Source organism: Drosophila innubila (assembly GCF_004354385.1).
Source record: "Drosophila innubila isolate TH190305 chromosome 2L unlocalized genomic scaffold, UK_Dinn_1.0 4_B_2L, whole genome shotgun sequence".
Lineage (NCBI taxonomy): Eukaryota > Metazoa > Arthropoda > Insecta > Diptera > Drosophilidae > Drosophila > Drosophila innubila.
This window is the reverse complement of record NW_022995372.1, coordinates 7,058,883-7,077,489: the sequence shown is the minus strand read 5'-3', so window position 1 is coordinate 7,077,489 and position 18,607 is coordinate 7,058,883. Positions and strand designations below refer to the sequence as shown.

Here is an 18,607-nt window from a genome sequence, read left to right as displayed (position 1 = left end):
AGCATTTATTTGCTTTGGCCTGGCTAACAGTTTGTGTTGCCTACTTTGCGGAGCTGCAATAAATATATTTGCATAAATAACTTGGCATATGAAAAACGCCTGAATTGTTATTGTTCAAATTTTGCGGTCGTTAGTTGCTGTTAGTTTTTGCCTGGCACCGAAGACTTGTGCTCCCAAATCTGATTCTGGTCCATGACCAGTTTGCCCGCCCGCTGGCAAAAATAGGAAATCAGCCAGAAAAAAAAAATATACAATTCAAAAGTAAAACCCAAAACAAAGTGCCAACAAAATAATTGCCAGCATTTGGCTTACGGGCAATATGTACATGTGTTAGTGTATTTCTGAATGCGAATGTGTGTGGGTGTGCGTTTGTGTGGCTGCCACGCCCTTAGCCATATGCTAAATATAAACAAGTGCATAAAACAAAAGCCCAAAAGAGCCTGCGAGTTGAAGGTCCTGGACCAATATCTTAATACCCTATCATAGACCCATACTAAAAGGTGATTAAATAAATATGAATGAAGAAAAATGAAAGAGAAACAAACAATTTTTGTAAAAAAAAAAATTACGTATATATGTCAATGCTTAAATGAAAATGCATAACAAAATCTTTTTCAAAATAATAGGTTAACTTAAGTCCTTTTAAAAGGGTGTTGCATACTTTCTGTCTGAAATTAAAATATTACGGAATAAATAAAGCTGTAAGTTACAATCTCAATAATTGTAGCTGAATTGAAAATTGTGAATATATAACATTTTTTATAAAAATTAAAGTTGTAACTATTCTAGGGTATTTCTTAGCTTTCCAAACAATTTCGTAAATATTTCCGACATTTTCTGCGGGTTTCTCGCATGCCATTCTTTTGTTGGTCGCGACATTTTTGTTTTTAATATGCCAAATGTGTCTGTTTGTGTTTTGTGCGAAATATATGCGCAATTTTACGCATATTTGCACTTCACTGTAGCATTTCTCAGATACTCGCACTTATGAATTCATATATGAACGTCGAATCCTGCAACAAATATTTACGATAGCACGTTAATTTTTATGGCATGACCGTCGGCAATTTGAACGACGTCAATTTCGATGCTTTTCGTACTTATTATATATTTTATTTAATATGAATCTTTATGATGATTACAGTTATTAGTCATTAGCAATGCTTTGTGTCGCCTCGCTTGATTATCTTTCAGTTTTGATTAGCTCTCAATTGATTGAATTCTGACAATGGACTTTGTATCTAAAATGAGCTCATTGTTAATTCAATACGTGGCTGTCAGCTTTGCTTATTTATCTTTATCAAATGTTACTCAATTATAGTTAAGAGAATGACCCAATATTGCAGGTGGTCGGGGCTATTTGCCACAATGGACGTAACTCACACACATGTGTGTCTACGCTCATTGTTCCATTTTTATCTCTTAATTACATTTTCATCTTGATGCTGGCTGGCATGCTGAATGCCTCTCAACTATCAAAGTTTAATTAACTTGCCAGCCAATGTCTGAGTAGCTGTTCAAGATATTCTCATACTCTTAGATAGAAGCGTAAGGAGCACGTCCTTCAAGCCTAGTCTGCCGTTATAATACTCAGCTTTATGAAGCCACATAATTGAATTGCTATGGCTTTCAAAGGCAAAATATACGAGTACAGACAGTATTAACTGCAATAAAAACAGAAACTAAACTCTCAAATAAATTACATTTGTGATAATAAAAGCTAACTTTTTGTATCATGTGGACATAAGTTTATTTAGAGTTCATATTTAATAAAATAATTGATCAAAGTAAGAGTTATAGTTATGGGTATATGTGAAAAATTAATATTCCGAGCAAGACAAAGCACACTGAAATTCGTACCAACTTTGGCCACAATCTATGAATTGAAATAGTCGCAATAGCAATAAAGCACAGTTGACATTTACCATATGTTAGCTCGTTTATTTATTACACTCAAGATAACTTGAACTTCAATTTCAACTTTGGACATTTGTTCCACGTCAAGAGACTTTGGCAAACTTTGCTGTAAAATTTTTGTTATTCGCACTCATTCTCGTATTCATATCATGCGTTTGTCATTCAAATTGATGTGGCGATGTGCAACTAAGTTTTTGACGACGCGAATTCCATGATTGCACTCTTTTAAGTTTGTTTTTATACCTCGCATTCAGTAAAAATGTAGGGAGTAGTTTCACTGAAAATTATTAAGGTGTATTTGCTCTTATGAATTTATCAATTTAATTTTATTTTAAATCTTAAAATATTTTCTAAGTTTTTAAGAAATGGACATAACTAAGTTAAAAATATATTCTTTTTTATTTTTAAGGCATTCATAAAACAGGTGTCCGCATTTAAACATATATTTCTTTTGTAGGGTACAATATGCTAGTCTTAGTCGCATTTCTACATATTTCTAACAAATTTTCGGCTTTATTTTTTTTACTTTTTTTGGGATGCAGGTAGCACTCAACTTTTGCGAAGGGAGCAAAAACTTTACATTTGCTCTAAGCATAAACCATGGATAACTACATACACTCAGTGCACTTTGTATTTGTGTAGTGTGTGTGTGGTTTTATCTTGCGAAGTGGTTCAGATGATGGCCGCTGGGAAACATGGTCGAAAAAAGTTTCCATTTCAGCTGTTCTTGCAGGCAAGGCTAACTGCAAAATGCAAGCATGCAATGAAAAATAATTGCAGCTGAAACAAGCTGAGACGCCTCCAGTTGCCGTTGCAATTTAATTTATTAAATGTAACAACTTCTAACTAATGAAAATGCACTTAATTTGCGCCCTCCACTCAAATGACTTGGAACAAATTGTTTGTCTGCATTTCTTTTCTTTTTTCGCACAAAATGTGCTGCATACTTCGAGCTTGTGCATTGTTGAGGAAGTGAACATATTGTTATCCAGCTACAGAAACAATCGAAGAGCTGTTACGCCAACCGGAAAAGCGACGTTTTCACGCTATTCACATTTTTGCCAGACTTTTGCACTCGAGTGCATTCCTAGAATACTGAAACAGTCCCAACTTTTTGTCAATGCTTTAACGTTTTTGGCCGGCCCGCTCAATTTACCAGCAAAGTAGAGAAAGAACAAGGAGAATACAAAAAAAATAAGGTATTTCATGCCGGCACTTGCCTTGCCTTGCAGGTGTAACCGTGCAACCGCACAGCGCACAATTTAAGTGCCACAATTACCAACAATAGACGCAACTTTGCCACAAAACTGTTGCATTTACAAGGCACAAAGTTGCACGCTTAGAAACTAACAATTGCAACGCTAGATAATGCGGCACTCATCCAACTATTAAACAGACTTTTAACTAGCTTTTTAGTTTGGTTTTAGAACTTTTTAAATAGCGCCAACTGCACTTGGTTAAAAGTTAAAGTTGGCTGCATTTTTATTATGTAAACAACGAATGGAATTTCGGCAAAAGATACTTGAAATCAGGAATTATTTAATTAAAGTATCGATTGAATATTGAGAATGATGCTAATTTAAAAATAATTTAAAATTGATTAAAATAACATACATTAAAAAGTGTTAAATAAAGCTAGATTGAAAATTGAAATAAAAACGAATTAAATATTTTAGTTTAAATTATTATTAGGCTACTAAGCAAATGTTGTACGTATTTTTAATTCTTATAAAAATAAAATATCTTTTTGGCCTACAAATAAAACTGAATGCAAGAGCTTTCAAAAATAAATTCTCAATTGTCAACAAATTGCACAGAAATTGAAATAAAAAAGTTTGCAGTTTGTATTTGAATTTTCAGAAAAGAATGAAATTGCTTTATTCCTAGCCATTGTTTGCAATTTCCAATAGACAATATCACCTACTCGATTTCGCAGCAGTTTAAGCAGGAAATCTTAAATCAATCAGTGCTTAAATTACTTTAGTGATATTAGCTAATCTCTTTGCCACGCATCCTAAAAGATAGCTGCTTAGTAGAGAGTTGTGAATCTGCTTCACTTTGTTGGGCTTAACTTTCGATTTTTAGTCTGGTTTCTAAAACTAGGAAAAGTTTTGTTTGCTCACTTCATGGCGTATACGCAATGTGACAAATGCTGAACACGCAAATTCCATTAGAGCTGCATTAATTTAAATTATTTTTCGTCATTACTTTTTAATAATTCATGGCAAAATCATTGGAAATAGTGAAAATGCGCTAAACAAAAAAAAATGAGAACAGCTCGTGGCATTTAATGCAAAGCAATTGAAAAGGGAAATGTAGTTTTTGTGCTTTCAATAACATTTTGGATTTAAATTTAGATTTGGGTTTCAATTCGCAATGAAAGGCAGCGCATTCAATGGAATTTCATTAAATCTGCCGCATACCAAAATATGAAAAATTCACAGCAACAGCAATACTTACAGCAAAAACAACAACAGCAGGCTGGTGAGATGCTTTCAAACTCTGCGCAAATATTTGTTTTTCAAATGAAATGAATAAATGCATTAACAGTTGCACCGACAACAACAACAACACTTACCACAACAATAATGATGATGATGATGATGATGACGATAGACAGATAAAGTTTGGACCTTTGGTTGCTGTCAGTTTAATGAAGTTGTTGTTGGCATTTGCGAGCTGTGAGTTGCCGTTAGCCAAAGGGAAAGTTCAATGTGTTGCTGCTGCACACAGGGCATACACTAACTCGAGTATGGCCTCAACAATGCTGTCCTTCATATGCAGTTGTTAATTAAATTTTATGATGCACTCAGTAAAAGTTGCAACTTGAGTGCTGCTTTGAGGCAGTTACAACTAATGATGATGTTGCTGCTGTTGCTCGTCCTGTTGCTGCTGCTGCTGCAGTTGCTGATAATTCAGTTTGCTTACTAATTTATACATGACACGGCCGACAACATTGGGAGTGCCCTATTGTGTGGCACTGTCGAGTATGCAACAACATGCAGTGTCATGCCATTTATCTATGTAACAGTGTGTGCCTCATGTTGCCCAAGCAATGGCAGCAACAACAGCAACGACAACGGCAATAGCAACAGGATGCGTGGGCGACACACAGACTGGCGACAGCAGTTGGCAATCAATAAATCCCAGGACCCAGCTCCTGTTGATATTTGCACAAGGCAATGCATAAATGCGCAAACACACCCACACACACACATATAAATATACATACGCATATATACATATAGATAGATGCACCTGTATGTGTGCGTGTGGGTGGTTTGATTGCTGACGTCTATGCAACGCTAGCTGCAAATTTCAATCAGCAACGGCAGCAACAACTGCAACAACAGCAACTAGTTGTTGACATGACTCCCCTCGCACATGAGCCGTGAACTGAACAGGACGAGGCGCTGCCACCTTGGGGAGAACATCTCCCGTTTCAGTTGCAGTTACACTTGCTAACTCTATTGGCAATGAAAAAGTACAGTTGAGCCGAAGAACTGCACATGCACCACTCTAAACTCTTCTAAAGGTTCCACATTGGTCATGAATATTGAACAAAAATTGTTTAATAAAATATTTAGCGATAGAACAAAATCCAAGGCTTGAAGATCCGAGAATTTTGAGAAAGGTTTGGTTTCTCAACTGTTTTCCAATAAAAATACCAAAAAATATACTTTACTTTTCTCAACTTTTTGCAGAATTGAACATGAGATAATGATTTTATAGTTATGTGCCCACTGTATTATGTATTTATTAATAGGAAATTACTATAATATCCTAATACATTTTTATTTATTTTTTTGTTTATCAAATAGGGAATCCTCATAAGTAAAGCTATCAGCAGAAACCTTTTCAAATTCAAATGTCAAACAAATGCTCAAAGAATTTCTGTGGAGCTTTTCTTTAAATTGATCATTGACCACTTACCAATTCGAAGACAACAATAAAATATTTTTCCATTGTATTTATATTTTTATTTTAAACAGCCGGAAACGGAATACACAAAACTGCTTTTGGGTTGCTAGAAATTTGTAGAACATGCGTAAATATCAATATTAGCTCTAATTTGGCAGCCCTAGGTATAACTTTTGATGAGACTTTCCACAGTTGATGGGGTATTTGAGATACACGGTAATCGCGGTTGGATTTAATAGCGATAACTCGCTTAGCTTGTCGTTTGCGTGTCGTTTCCGGTCAAAACAGGAGGCGGCCATTTTATGACATAACAGCAACCGACACAAGCACAAATAGAGAAGCAACCACACTAATGTGTGTGTGTGTGCATATGTGTTGGTATGGAGTGGTGCAATTGGCTTATGCACGACATGCATAAACTAGTTAAAAACATATTTGCGCTTCTAAATCTTGTTAATGTGGAAATGGGGGAATGAAAAGTGCTGTAAAGAAGGTAGAAGGGCATAGAAAAAGGGAGAAAAGTAAAAGCAGCACTGTGGGGCATTTGGCTTTGGTTTTGGTTTGGTTTCTGTTTATGGTTTTGGTTTTGGTTTTGCTTCTGCTTTCAATGTTGTGCGTCAAAGTTTTTAATTAAACTTGTAAATGTTGTTGCCACAGGAGCAAAACAATAACGAGAACATGCAACGTGTGTTCTCGTTTCCGCAAGTCTCCCTAGAGGTGAGTCTATTAGTTAACTGTGGTAGGTGGACTTACCAACATTGCCCTCCGCTTCAACAGAATCTCCATGTGTGGCCAGCAGCAGCAGCAGCAACAGCAGCGCCGCAAAAGAACCGAACTGCAGCTGCCTCAATGCTTGTTTCCGTGCATCCAGGTTGGACGTCGACTCATGCGCATGCAGTGAACGTATATGTTGTTGTTGTGGTCTATCTTTGGGTGGAATCTGTTTAGATTGAGACAATCGCAGCTTAGAGCATTCTCCCTGTTGTTGGTGCTGTTGCTGCTGTCGCTGCCTCTGCTGCCGCTGTGGTTGCTGTTGCACTTTAGTTGCTGAGTGTTGTCGCCGCTGTTGTTGCTGTTGTTGTACATTGCTTGCCATGATAAACGGCCCACCTGCAAGTAAAGGAACAAACAAAGATAAATCAATTATTATATTGTACAGAAAACCAGTTGCGCAGTGACATGAACTTTGTAAGACTGAAGTTTACCAATAATTAGATTTATATTTATTAAATTAAATAATATAATTAAGATGGACAGTTTTTATTTATTGAGTGCATTTTCCCAAGAGTAAAACATGTTATTTTATGGGCTTTCATATAAATATCTCAATTCAGAAACTGTAGAATTTTACTTTAAGATTGTCTCATATCATCCTGCGCACCTGTGATGCCATACGCATTGTAATCGAGTTTATATAAAGAAACGATTGAAACGACTTCACAATAGAATAAACATTTGTCAGAAATTTGTTTGAATTTCATAAAAAGCTGAAGCTAATCTATTTCTGAAAATATCCTATTTATATATGTATATATACATATGCCATAATCTGAAACAGGATGTCAGCTGTTTTCAACATGATAAATTCATTCAATGCAAAAAGGGAAAAGAAAAATTTATAATTTGCATTATTTATCATTATTCAATTGAACAAAAACTGACGACAGTGTAAAATCAATTTGATGAGCTTGTAAGAATAAGAAACTTTCGAATCAATGTACACTGTGGTTATTCCCTTTTGTGTGTAAAATTGTATTTACGCTTATTGTGACGGGAACAACTTTTGGCATTCCAGCATTGCCAGATATACATATACACTCCCACTCACACTCTCATTATACTTCACACAGATATGCACAATACACAAAATCAGCTCATATCCTGCAAGTCGAAAATGGATAAAAGGTAAGTGGTAAGGGGTAAAAGGTAAGGGAGAAAAGGCGGATGGAAAGTTTATTGTATTGTTGTGCTGCAGCTTCCTGACTTTTAGTTTCGGTTCCTTTTGTGCGCTTTCGGTTTGTGTTTCTTACAAATAATTCTTGCTGTTTATATGGTAATAAATGTCAGGCTTCATTTCGCCACTGCGCCACGAGCTCTGCCAAAGGAAATTGATTTTCTTCGACGCTTCAATGACTTTGCTGCCGCAGGTGGTCTCCTAGTCCGCCCCTTCCCCACCACCTTCCACTTCTTGGTTCCAATTTCAATGCTCCTCTCTGGGGTCCTTTTTTGTCCTTAGCGATGTCTAGCATATTTTCAACTTGGGTCCCGAACTACGCATTGTATTTCTTATTACTGCTAAGCACAGGAAAAACGACTGGAAGAAAATATCCAGACGTCTCCAGCTCATCAACTGTCGCCCAGTTACACACAAATCTACTCGAACTTTAGCTGGAGCCCTACGAAAATGTGGAAAATGTGTCCGAATATTGAGAAAGGTGTGATGAGGGCCAACACAAAAACAAATGAAAATAAAATGCAATTACCTGTCAACAGCAAAAATATTCAGCAAAATAAAAGGGAATAAAACAAAACTATTAAATCAACAAAAAAAGACATTTCTATAGCTTTGACATATGCGCTTCTTAAGCCTAAGGTTTTATTTATACATTTCTTATGAAGAATTAATTATTTTATTTATTAATGGAATTGTTTCTTCTGAACTCGAGCTAGAATTAAGAATAAAATGCAGAGAATGAAAGCGAAACATATATTTTTGTAAAAGGTTATATTTCGGTTCCCGCAAAATAAATGACACGAACCGGTACAACAAATAAAAATTTTTGTAATATAAAATCTTGAAGTTATATTTTTTACTAATTATGAAGAAATTGTTTAGCATTTGAAACGTGAGATTTAAAGCTAAAGCTTGGAAAAAATCAACGGGAGATACCTTGCATCAAATTGAATACATAATGAATTAAGGGGCCACACAACGACAAAAATGTCAAATCGGTCCAGTTTTGACAAAGTTATGAAAATTTGAAGTTGGTCAAATCCTTGACCTACCAAGTTTACAAATCAAAATTTTTGTCCAAATTGTCCAATTAGAAAATAAATTAAACGGCTCACAATTAATAAACTATAATTCCTTAGGCTACTGAAGGAAGTTTAAATGTTGTCCAGGAAAATGAGTAAATATAAACGGATTTTTGTTTGGATATGTTGACATATCAACAAACTCGTTTCAAAATTGTATTTAAAATAATGAAAGGCATATGGTTCTATACACAGTTATCATAATTACCATGGGAAATGATTCTCTTATAATTCAGTGCACACAAGTATATGTGAATTTAATAATCACCAAACATTATTCAAATGAAGCAATAATTAAAATGACAAATCAGTTAATTTAATATAAAACTGATGGCCTGATTAAAAATACAATTTCAAGGAAATTTTAATTATAAACTTTGTCATTAAGTTCAGTTCATCAGACTGTATGTTATTTGCATTTGCTGAACTGTGAAATTGCGAATGTTTTCAATGTAATTAATATACTTATAGATTTTGTTTGTTATTTGTTGTTGACATTTGCTCAGTCTCTGAATGAGATTGAACATCTTGGCTGAAATCAAATTGCGGGCAACTTTTGTTGTTTGTTCTTGAACGCACAAGAAGTCGAAAACCCTTTGTAAAGCTTTTCCGAAGCCATCAAAATAATATGTATTCAATCAATTGGCATAAGCTGTATGATTAATGTGCCCCACTTCCGATGTCTATGTCTAATGGACTTTACTGCCTTGACATAGTTATTCCCAGGACGCAATGACAACGGTTCCTTCTTCTCTTTGAATTCCAACTTAAATCGTGGTCTTCATTTTTCATCTGTCGCCCAACAGCGAGAAAACTAACTGAAAAACTAAACTAAACGAGGCTTCGATAAGTTGTAGAAGCCCTTAGGTGACCTTGATACCCTAAGGCCTGATACAGCATGATATTGCAACATATGCGGCAGAATAATTAATCATCGGATGTACGTGCCGGCCCAGAAGTTTTTCCCATCTTCCCCAGGCTAAAAGTAAAGACCCCCTGCTTGCGAAAGTTACTTAAGCTCTTTATAATATTACCAAGTAATATGAATTTATTGCTTGTAAGCGGAATATTTGATTAGCTAACCGCTCGGATTCAATTGAAGTCACAGTCGCCGTTATTCCTTTCTATTGCATTTTTTCTTCTTTTATTTTGTTTCTAGATTCATCTTCAACTTTCTGCCATTTTTGCAGTTTATGCAATTTTAATTGGAAACCAACTTTATGATAAACTTTAAACATTTCACTTTGTACCCCACTGCCAGACACTTTAATTAAAAATGTCCAACAATTAAAAACGCATCAGTGAGTGCAAGCACACACACACACACACACACACAAGGAAAAAAGCAAACAATTGTTTTACGGGCAGAGAATGGCATAATGAAAGCAAGTAAGGACAGGCTCAAAAACTTATGGTGGACTATTGAAAACCCCTATTATTCCAGGTGGTAAATTTATTAAGCACTATTCATAAAAAAAAAAATATATAAAATGTAAATTAAATAGCATTTTAATTATGAAATTTACTCAAAAAACTGAAAATAGAGTTAATGAGCTTTCATAACACTTGGGATACCATGTTTTCTTTATTTATAATTAACTTATAATCATTTGTAATGTATAAATCTAAGACGATAAGCTGAATCTCAAAGGAATAAAAAGTAGATTTTTTATGCTATTATTATCTAATAATTTGGCATACCCTTATTATCTTTATACCCTTTACAGGTCGCAATTCCCTACAACCATTGAAGCGTGGAGTAAAGTGAGGCTAATAGGGCGGTGCAATTTTTAATTAAGTTAACAGCAAAGCGCGGCCTTTAGCCAGATGCTGATAGGCAGTGACACTGTGTCACAGTGGCATTTGACATGCCACGCCCCCACTCTGCATTGCGCTGCCCAGTGCTGCCTAACGGTGATACGACCGCATGTGCACTTGTTTCTGTGAATCTTGCAAAGCTGCATGCCACAAAAAACCGCAAGCGCCACAGCAACAGCCTGAACCCGTTTGTTTTTGTGGCATTTTTGGGAGGGGATTGCAAACAAAATGGCTCACACACCCCCCACCCCTCCCTCCGTGTGTCTCACGCCTTGTTGCAAGCTTTGCTGCAATTAAAATTCAAGGAAATTACTTTAAAATACATTTGTTGCGATTGTCAACTGGCTGCAACAGCAACAGCAGCAATATGGCATGGTTTCGCATTTTGTACATTGTTTGCCCCACTTCCGTTCACGTTCAGAAACCATGCCCCTTCTGCCTTTCTCCCACTCCCCTCGACACCCACTCGCTTACACATTCCCTTGGCAATCCCATTTCCTTTCAAGTCACATCCGTTTGGCTTTTGTCCGCGCTTATTGCGCTCCGAAGCACTCATCTCCTTGCTCCTACTTCTTACCCCTTTGCCCCGTCCACTACTTTGTCAACAGCAGCAATTTCACATTCACTTTGGCTTACCACACTCCTCCACACATTATTTCCCCAACGTTGGGGCAACTTATCCTCAGCTTGCATATATTTTTCGGCTAAGAGTTACGTCCATTGAATTTCAATCATCAATTTCAATAAAATTTGCACCACGATAGCCGCAAATTTTATTGGCTTTCGCAACACAAAATTGACGTCTTTCTGCCAACTGCAGCTGAAAACTTTCAATCCAATTAGACGTAGCTTTGATGCCCAAAAAAAATAGCATAACAAAACGAGGATAAAATAAAGTTTGGCAAAGGCAACGGAAATGTCTTTAAGCACATTTGTTGGATGTATTAGTTGTGGCAATTCAAATTCTATGTCGTTTCAATTAGGTCACTTTTTATATTTTTCCTAAAAAATTGTAGCCTTGTGCACAGGGTAAATTCAATTGAATAATTTTTGAATATCGAATGGTCTCATTTAAAAAGAATTATTTATTAAAAATTAAAAAATAAATAAAATAAACAAATAATAAGTAACGTAATATTAATAAGAGAAAGTTGTTAAATTAAAAGAATGTATTATTTGATCACAAAATTTTAGTTTCTTTCAACCACAAACATTTTGCTAGGAATATTTGTTTGAAATTGAGCAACAAATCAATCAAATTGTCCAACTTTTGACAATTTTCTTGAATATTTCAACTGTAGTTTGATTTTTGCCCCTTCAACATGCCATAAGCGGAACCATTACAATAATTGTTGAGCAACACTTTTTCTCGTTGTGCAACACTACGATGTTCCAGTTTGTAACTGAGGGTGATTCTTAAGAAATTAGTTAGCTTTTTTAATGCTGTCGTAAGTTTCTCTGGCACGTGTAAAAAGTGAGTTTGAAATTTACTTTACAAACAAACGAAGGAAAATAAAATTTATTAAAAAATTGTAAACTTTAATTTATGTATAACAAATTGCAGACCGTCAACTTTCTGACTAAGGGAAACTAATTTCAAACAACCGCAAAAAAGCGAAAATGGGAAAGAAACAGAAGATGAAGAAGGCAGCAGCGGCAGCTGTGGCAGCAGCAGCCGCAGCCAAGGCCGCCGTCGCGCAGCAAACCGCAGCAGCTGTCGAAGAGACCAACAACGATAGCAACGTGGAAAATAATGAGAATGGTGACAAGAAGACGGATCTTCGCGCCATGCGTGCCAATATGCAAAAGTTGATGAGCTTGGCCAAAAACATGAAATCGATGCCGAGCACATCACGCCAGAGTCAGACATCATCGGGTTCCGTTTCCTCGGCATCGGACAGCTCTGATAGCGATGATGCGGTCACGGTTGTGCAGCAAGCCGTCAAATCCGGAGCTGGAGCAACTGATGCACCTGAATATGTGCCGATAGCAAAGTTTTCGCGTGGCGAGAAAAAGGCACGTCGACTGCTGATGAAACTCGACCTGGAGAAGGTAGCGAATGTGTCCCGTGTGACGATGCGCAAAGCCAAGAACGTGTTGCTCTGCATCGATCAGCCGGAAGTGTACAAGTGTCCCAACACCAAGACCCTCATCTGCTTTGGCGAGGTTCGTGTCGAGGACACCTCGAATGCAGCTGCCGCTCAAGCTGCCGAACGTTATCTAAACGATGCCAATGTACGTGCAACTCCACAATCCAAGGATGGAGACCAACTGGACGATGCTAAGATTGATGATGACAACGAAGAAGGCAGTCTCGATGACACTGAATTGGATGAAAAGGACATTGAGTTGGTTCAAATGCAATCGGAATGCTCGCGACAGAAGGCCATCAAGGCTCTATTGAAGCACAAGAGCGATGTGGTTAATGCCATCATGGAACTGACCGTGGGATAAATAGACAGCAGACAAACAAACTCAATCAACAACTTTCATTTATAATCATATTTATGACAAGCTTCAATTAAATTCCAATTAAATTTCGTACAGACACATAATTTGCATATGCGCATAAAAGTACGCTATAATTTTAATAAATGGAATTAAAACTGAATAAAATAAGGGAAAATAAAAACAAGTTGATAAAATTCTTGGCATTTTCTCTATGGAATTTCATATTAAAATTACTGTTTGCCATTAAGCTTAATTAATCTGTGCAATGTGTCGAGCTTCTGATATAATCTCTGGCTTTCAGAGACTTCTGAGAATATTTGCAACTATTTGATTCAAGGAACTCGTTTACTTTCTGCTCAGATATATTTTATCTGTCAACTTTTGACATTGCCATCTTTGCAGTTTTGTTGCTTGCCAACTTCGCAGCTCCAACTATTTTTCTATGAGTTCATTTCTTTTATTTTTTATCGTTTTCTTTTTATTTTGTGGCAGCGTAATCATCTTTCCAGTTGGTTGATGTTGCTGCCAGGTGCTGTCTGCTCGGTTCTACTCAAAGGACTTGCTGCGCAAGCATTCATTCAATTAAAATGGCTTTTGTTCGGGTGAGTTTCCTTTGACATCCCAACGGCAGCAGCCACCGTGTGGCAGAGACAAAACGTAAAGCCACTTAATAAATGGCGGACTCTAACTTTCGGCTTAATTTCATTCAATTTGCAGCTGTCGTCAACAGCCGTAAAAAGGACTTTAGTTTTGCATTGTGGCAGGGTTCGTTATGCCACTCACTTTGCCCTCTCCAGTGCCACTTTTCTTACGCACGTGCCACAATTTCTTTCGCGAAAATTGCCAAAAATAGACAAGACAAAAATAAAAACAAATGACAGCACCTTGCAACTTTGTATTCTGTACAGAATTCTAGTTGAAATTGGACCGGAAATTGGTTAAGAGCTTTAATCAGCGATCGGTGGACGCGTTTGAAATACAAAATCAGTTGACCATGTATCTTTGAGATACAAAATGGGGCTACAAGCCAAATGGCATTCATAAGCAGCTGCCAGGCTAGCTTATGGCCATCACCTGAGACCTTCAGTAAACAGCTTAAGCAACATAAGACAATGGCAGCCCTCCTCCCCCCACTTCTACTCTGCCATAAACAACTGTAATTTTCAAAGCCAACAAAATTCTACAAACAATTTTAAGTTTTGTATATTTTAAGGTTGAAGGAAATTTCGCTCATCTCCCGTTTTACTTTGGCATATTTTTGTGGAACGTTTATAAAGTTGCAGAGCCGCAACTTACTTTTGTGGAAATGTGTTGCTTAGGCTCTTGAGTTGTTGTGGGTTCTTTGGTCTCAAGGTGGCCAGATGCTTGGGAGTTTTTCAACGCTTTCAAGTTGATTTCGTTGCGCATTTCTTGACCAAAATCCGCAAAGGATTTGCTGTCCTGTTGCCTCTTTGTGGCTGTCAGTCGACTGTGCGGCTGAGCATGAAACCTGCACACTAAGCCGACACTGCCTTCAACTCTGTCTGCTCCTCTTTCCCCCTTTTCATTCTTTGGCGTCTTGCGTTTTTCGCTTTTCATACGCCCCGTTGGCTGCCAACACATGACGCTGTTCATCACTTGAAGAAGCAAACATTCGTTTACTTCAGAGCTAATCATGAAAATGCGCATGTCATGCGGTCTCGGAGACAAGAGGCAGTGGAGAAGAGATTGAGAGTCAGAGTGGGGTTAAAGGTCGCGCTTGAGCCTGAAGTGTTGGCAGTCGTTTTGCCATGTTGGTTTTGATGCCCGTGGGCGGCACCTCGCAGCTGTTACCTTGCACTTTAGAGCTCTTTGGGGCTCCATTATTGTGAATATCGAGCACTCGACCAAACAAACAAACAGACAGACAGATAGACAGACAGAAACTCAGAGAAACTGAAGGAGAGACAGTTTCAAAGATTGCCAAGAAAATCTTGAGTAGAATTGACAGTTGGTGATTTAGGCTTGAATTACGAGTACGTTGGCTTTTGCTTTGTGTAACTGACGCCTTAGCGTCTCTAAGCCCAGTTAAGGGATAACAAATTGCTTTTATCTGGTCTTTTTTTCTGTATTTGCACGAACAATTCATAATTCCCCTTTAAGCAGCTCAGCGTGAAAAAGGGATTTTCCAGTTCTAACGAAGTGAAAAGCAATTAGATAAGCGCTGAATGTGGCAATTGGTTATGATTGTGTGGCAAACACAGAGGTTCCAGCTGTTTTACAACACAATTTATCAGTTGAGCAACGAGTCAGACCTTGGCTTTGATTTGATTTCAAATTAAAAAGGGTCTTGCAACGTTTTTGCCCTTCTTCAATCATGCATAGCCCAAGAGGATTTTAATTAAATCGGATTTAGCTAAAAAAGTGTATCTTATACAAATTAAATTAGAACCTTAAAATTCAAAATTATTTTAAAATTAAAAAATCTTTTTAAAATTACATGTGTTAATTTATTTTTCAATTTATTTATTGACAACCAATTTGGATTGAATCTTTATTTTATTTTAAATAAAAATTGTATGTAAGTGTCTTATACCACAAATGATAAGTTAAGCTTGTTGCACCAGTAGTCGCATAAAATAATAAAAAAAAAAAAAATTTTACGTTTAAACTTGCCATATTTCAAGGAATTTTATATTTAAAACTTTGTGCTTAAAATAAGCGACTTAAAATAACTTGTACTTTCTCGCTAACTAATGGAGCTAAGAATATTTAAGCAGCGCTCCTTTTTATAGAGATAATTCTCAGTCAGCTTATGATGGTACGCAATTTGCAACGCTTGCACAAAATGCTGTTGCATGGCTAAAATTAAAAGCAGCGTGATGAACATTTTCGATTTAAAAGCAAACTGCATGAAAATTGTTTACATCCTGTGCATTGAGTGAAATCCGCTTGACGATGCCAAAGCCGCTTACATTGCAGCGAGGCTCTCGCAAAAGCAACAGCAACTATTACCACAGCTCCTGTTGCACCGTCGTCCTGGATACTAAAGTGTTGCGTGGGGCATGTTGCAAATTGCCCGAGCTTCATATTGCAAGACACTTGTGAGTATTTTCGGAATACTTATGCGCAATATTTTATTCATTTCCTGGAAGCCTTAAGAAATGCAGGATAATAAACAATGTTGTTTGATTTATTTTCGTACTCTGACATTTTCTGATAGTCTCGTTAATGTGCCTGACGACATTCCTGCGAGCTATCTATCTGTATCTCATTCTATTTCTGTGTTTTCATGTATCTGTATTTCTCTGTACAAGGGGAGCAACCGAAAACTGCATATCAATTGGAAATCAACTTTCGGCGCTCTCCAAAGGCAAATTGCGCAGTTTGTGAAAAGGAGGAACCCCTTTCCCCGCAAACCCCGCTTGTTCAAGTTGTAACTGTCAGATACAGTTGCATAGTACTTTCGAGTGTATTTGTATCTATAACTGTATCCGTATCTATAGAACATTCTTATCTATGTGAAGAATTAACGCTGATAACAGGAAATTGATATTTCGCGTGCTCATAATGGGGTGATTTTTTTATATTTATCATTAATATATGAATAATTTGATTGATAAACATATTTTCGCATTTTCCATGCAATTTCACAACACGAAACATTAATTTGCATGATAATTGCTTTTATGGTACAGGCAAATTGTTAAGCAAATGAATTTTAATTATATACAATTTAATTCGTTTTTCAGCAGCTTTTAAAAATTTCATAGCCTACTTTCACGGGCCGTTTAAAATAGATAATTTAATATGGCGACGACCCTCACGAGAAATTTACATAAAAATATTATCAACAAAACGAGTTGTATACTTTTTAGAGCAGACGAAAAGGAAAGGAAACGACATAAAACACCTTACTTTAAATTATAAAACCCAAATTTGGGCTCTAAAACTTTTTACAAAATTGCAAAGTTTTTTGACTTAGAAATTTAAGTTAAAATTTTTTTATTGGTTGAGTTTTCCAAGTGACTTACCAGAGAAAGTGCGCACAGTTCTTAGAATAAGCGGACTGCATTTTGGCATCGATGCTGTCTGCCATATGTTGCACTTAAATTTGCCACGCACAACGGCAACTGGGCAAATACAGAGTTGGCCACACTGATTCGAGCTGAAGCTGGAGCTGGCAACTCGGACGTTTATCGCTGAATTAGCTGTCGCAGAATACTAGCTGGGATTTTTCCTACTTGTTGTAGGAGTCAACTTTTCTTATTTAACCGCTCAACACATTGGCCAGCGTTTACTTCGCTGCGCTCACCAGGTTGAACTGAACTCGACATGCCAAACGAGGCACGACTTGAGCATCAGGTAGCGCAGCAAACGGAACGAATAGGAACGAAGGGATGCCGAAACTGTACGAAACAAAAGGCAACGAAGCTACCCGAAGTTCATTTCCAACATTCCAGTTGTCGGGCTTGGGGTAATGTCTGTTAAGCTTTTGCCGAAAAGCTTTTGCTGCTGCTCCTGTTGCGTCGGCAGCGACGCCCACGCGTTCGTGAGCTTTTGATCCGTATTCGTTGGCGTGCAGCTTTTGACGCCCACGCACGTAATGACCGAGTGGGTGGGGTGGAGGCAAGGGAGACGGCGCCTACAACAACTGGCGCCTTCCCGCCATGTAAGGCATGTGCAAAGCTCTGTCTCCTTCTCACTCTTACTCGCTCTCTGTGGCTCGCTCTTGTGCGTTTCTTTCCAAAAATAGCTGCTGCATGAATATTCTGACTGCCCTTCGACTTGCCTACCTACAGGCCTCCCTCCAACCCCCGCCCTTCTTTACTACCAGTGCTGGCAAAATTTCAAGAGCTAAAATTGGTCATTCAATCCAAAAAAAAATACCTAGTAAAAAATGGTCAAATGCTTTAAAAAACTATGTTCTTGAAAGCTTTCTATTTAATTTAATCATGTCTAAAAACTCATTTAGATTTATTTTTTTTAAATCATATTTTTGGCATTTATGTATTTTAAAATCTCTTGTAGTGGGTGTAACTTTGTTTCAGCTGACAAAATTGATTTTGTCGTAGTCCAATCTTACTTCCGCAATATTTTTTTATAGATAGATTTACTTAAGTATATTGAATTTCTCCCACAATCTGGAAAGTAGCTAAGTCCTGTTGAAATAATAGTAAGTTTTTTTTTTTAATTTTTAACATTTGCAGCTACAAAATAAATTTAGCTATAAAATAGATAAATTGTCAACAATGCACATTTCTTCCCTCTCCGCCTATTCGTCATTTGTGGCTTTGTATTTGTTAACATTTGTCTTCAACTAGCGACATCTTTAACAATACGTGGTTGCAACTTTTTACAAAAATGCCGAATCGGTTTTTAAGCTTCCCCCACCCCCTTGTTCCTTCTTAAAACTTGTTTTGGCAAAGTTTTTATGCGTTCATATATATCTCTTTCTTTCTCTCTCCATTTGTTGCCGCTATTTTTAGGCATTTTTTTATTTAGG

At 37.0% G+C, this 18,607-nt stretch overlaps 1 protein-coding gene across 1 annotated transcript in view; it reads right to left on the bottom strand.

The window, feature by feature from the left end:
- LOC117782054 overlaps positions 1–17,412 on the bottom strand; it is a 34,972-nt gene extending 17,560 nt beyond the window's left edge. Inside the window, exons 1-2 of the mRNA XM_034618976.1 lie at positions 17,136–17,412; positions 6,592–6,948 (exon numbers count right to left, since the gene is read on the bottom strand). Of these exons, the coding sequence (XP_034474867.1) occupies positions 6,592–6,948; positions 17,136–17,184 (406 nt within the window). The 5' untranslated portion in view covers positions 17,185–17,412. The remainder of the gene's footprint in view (positions 1–6,591; positions 6,949–17,135) is intronic.
- Positions 17,413–18,607: the final 1,195 nt, after the last annotated feature.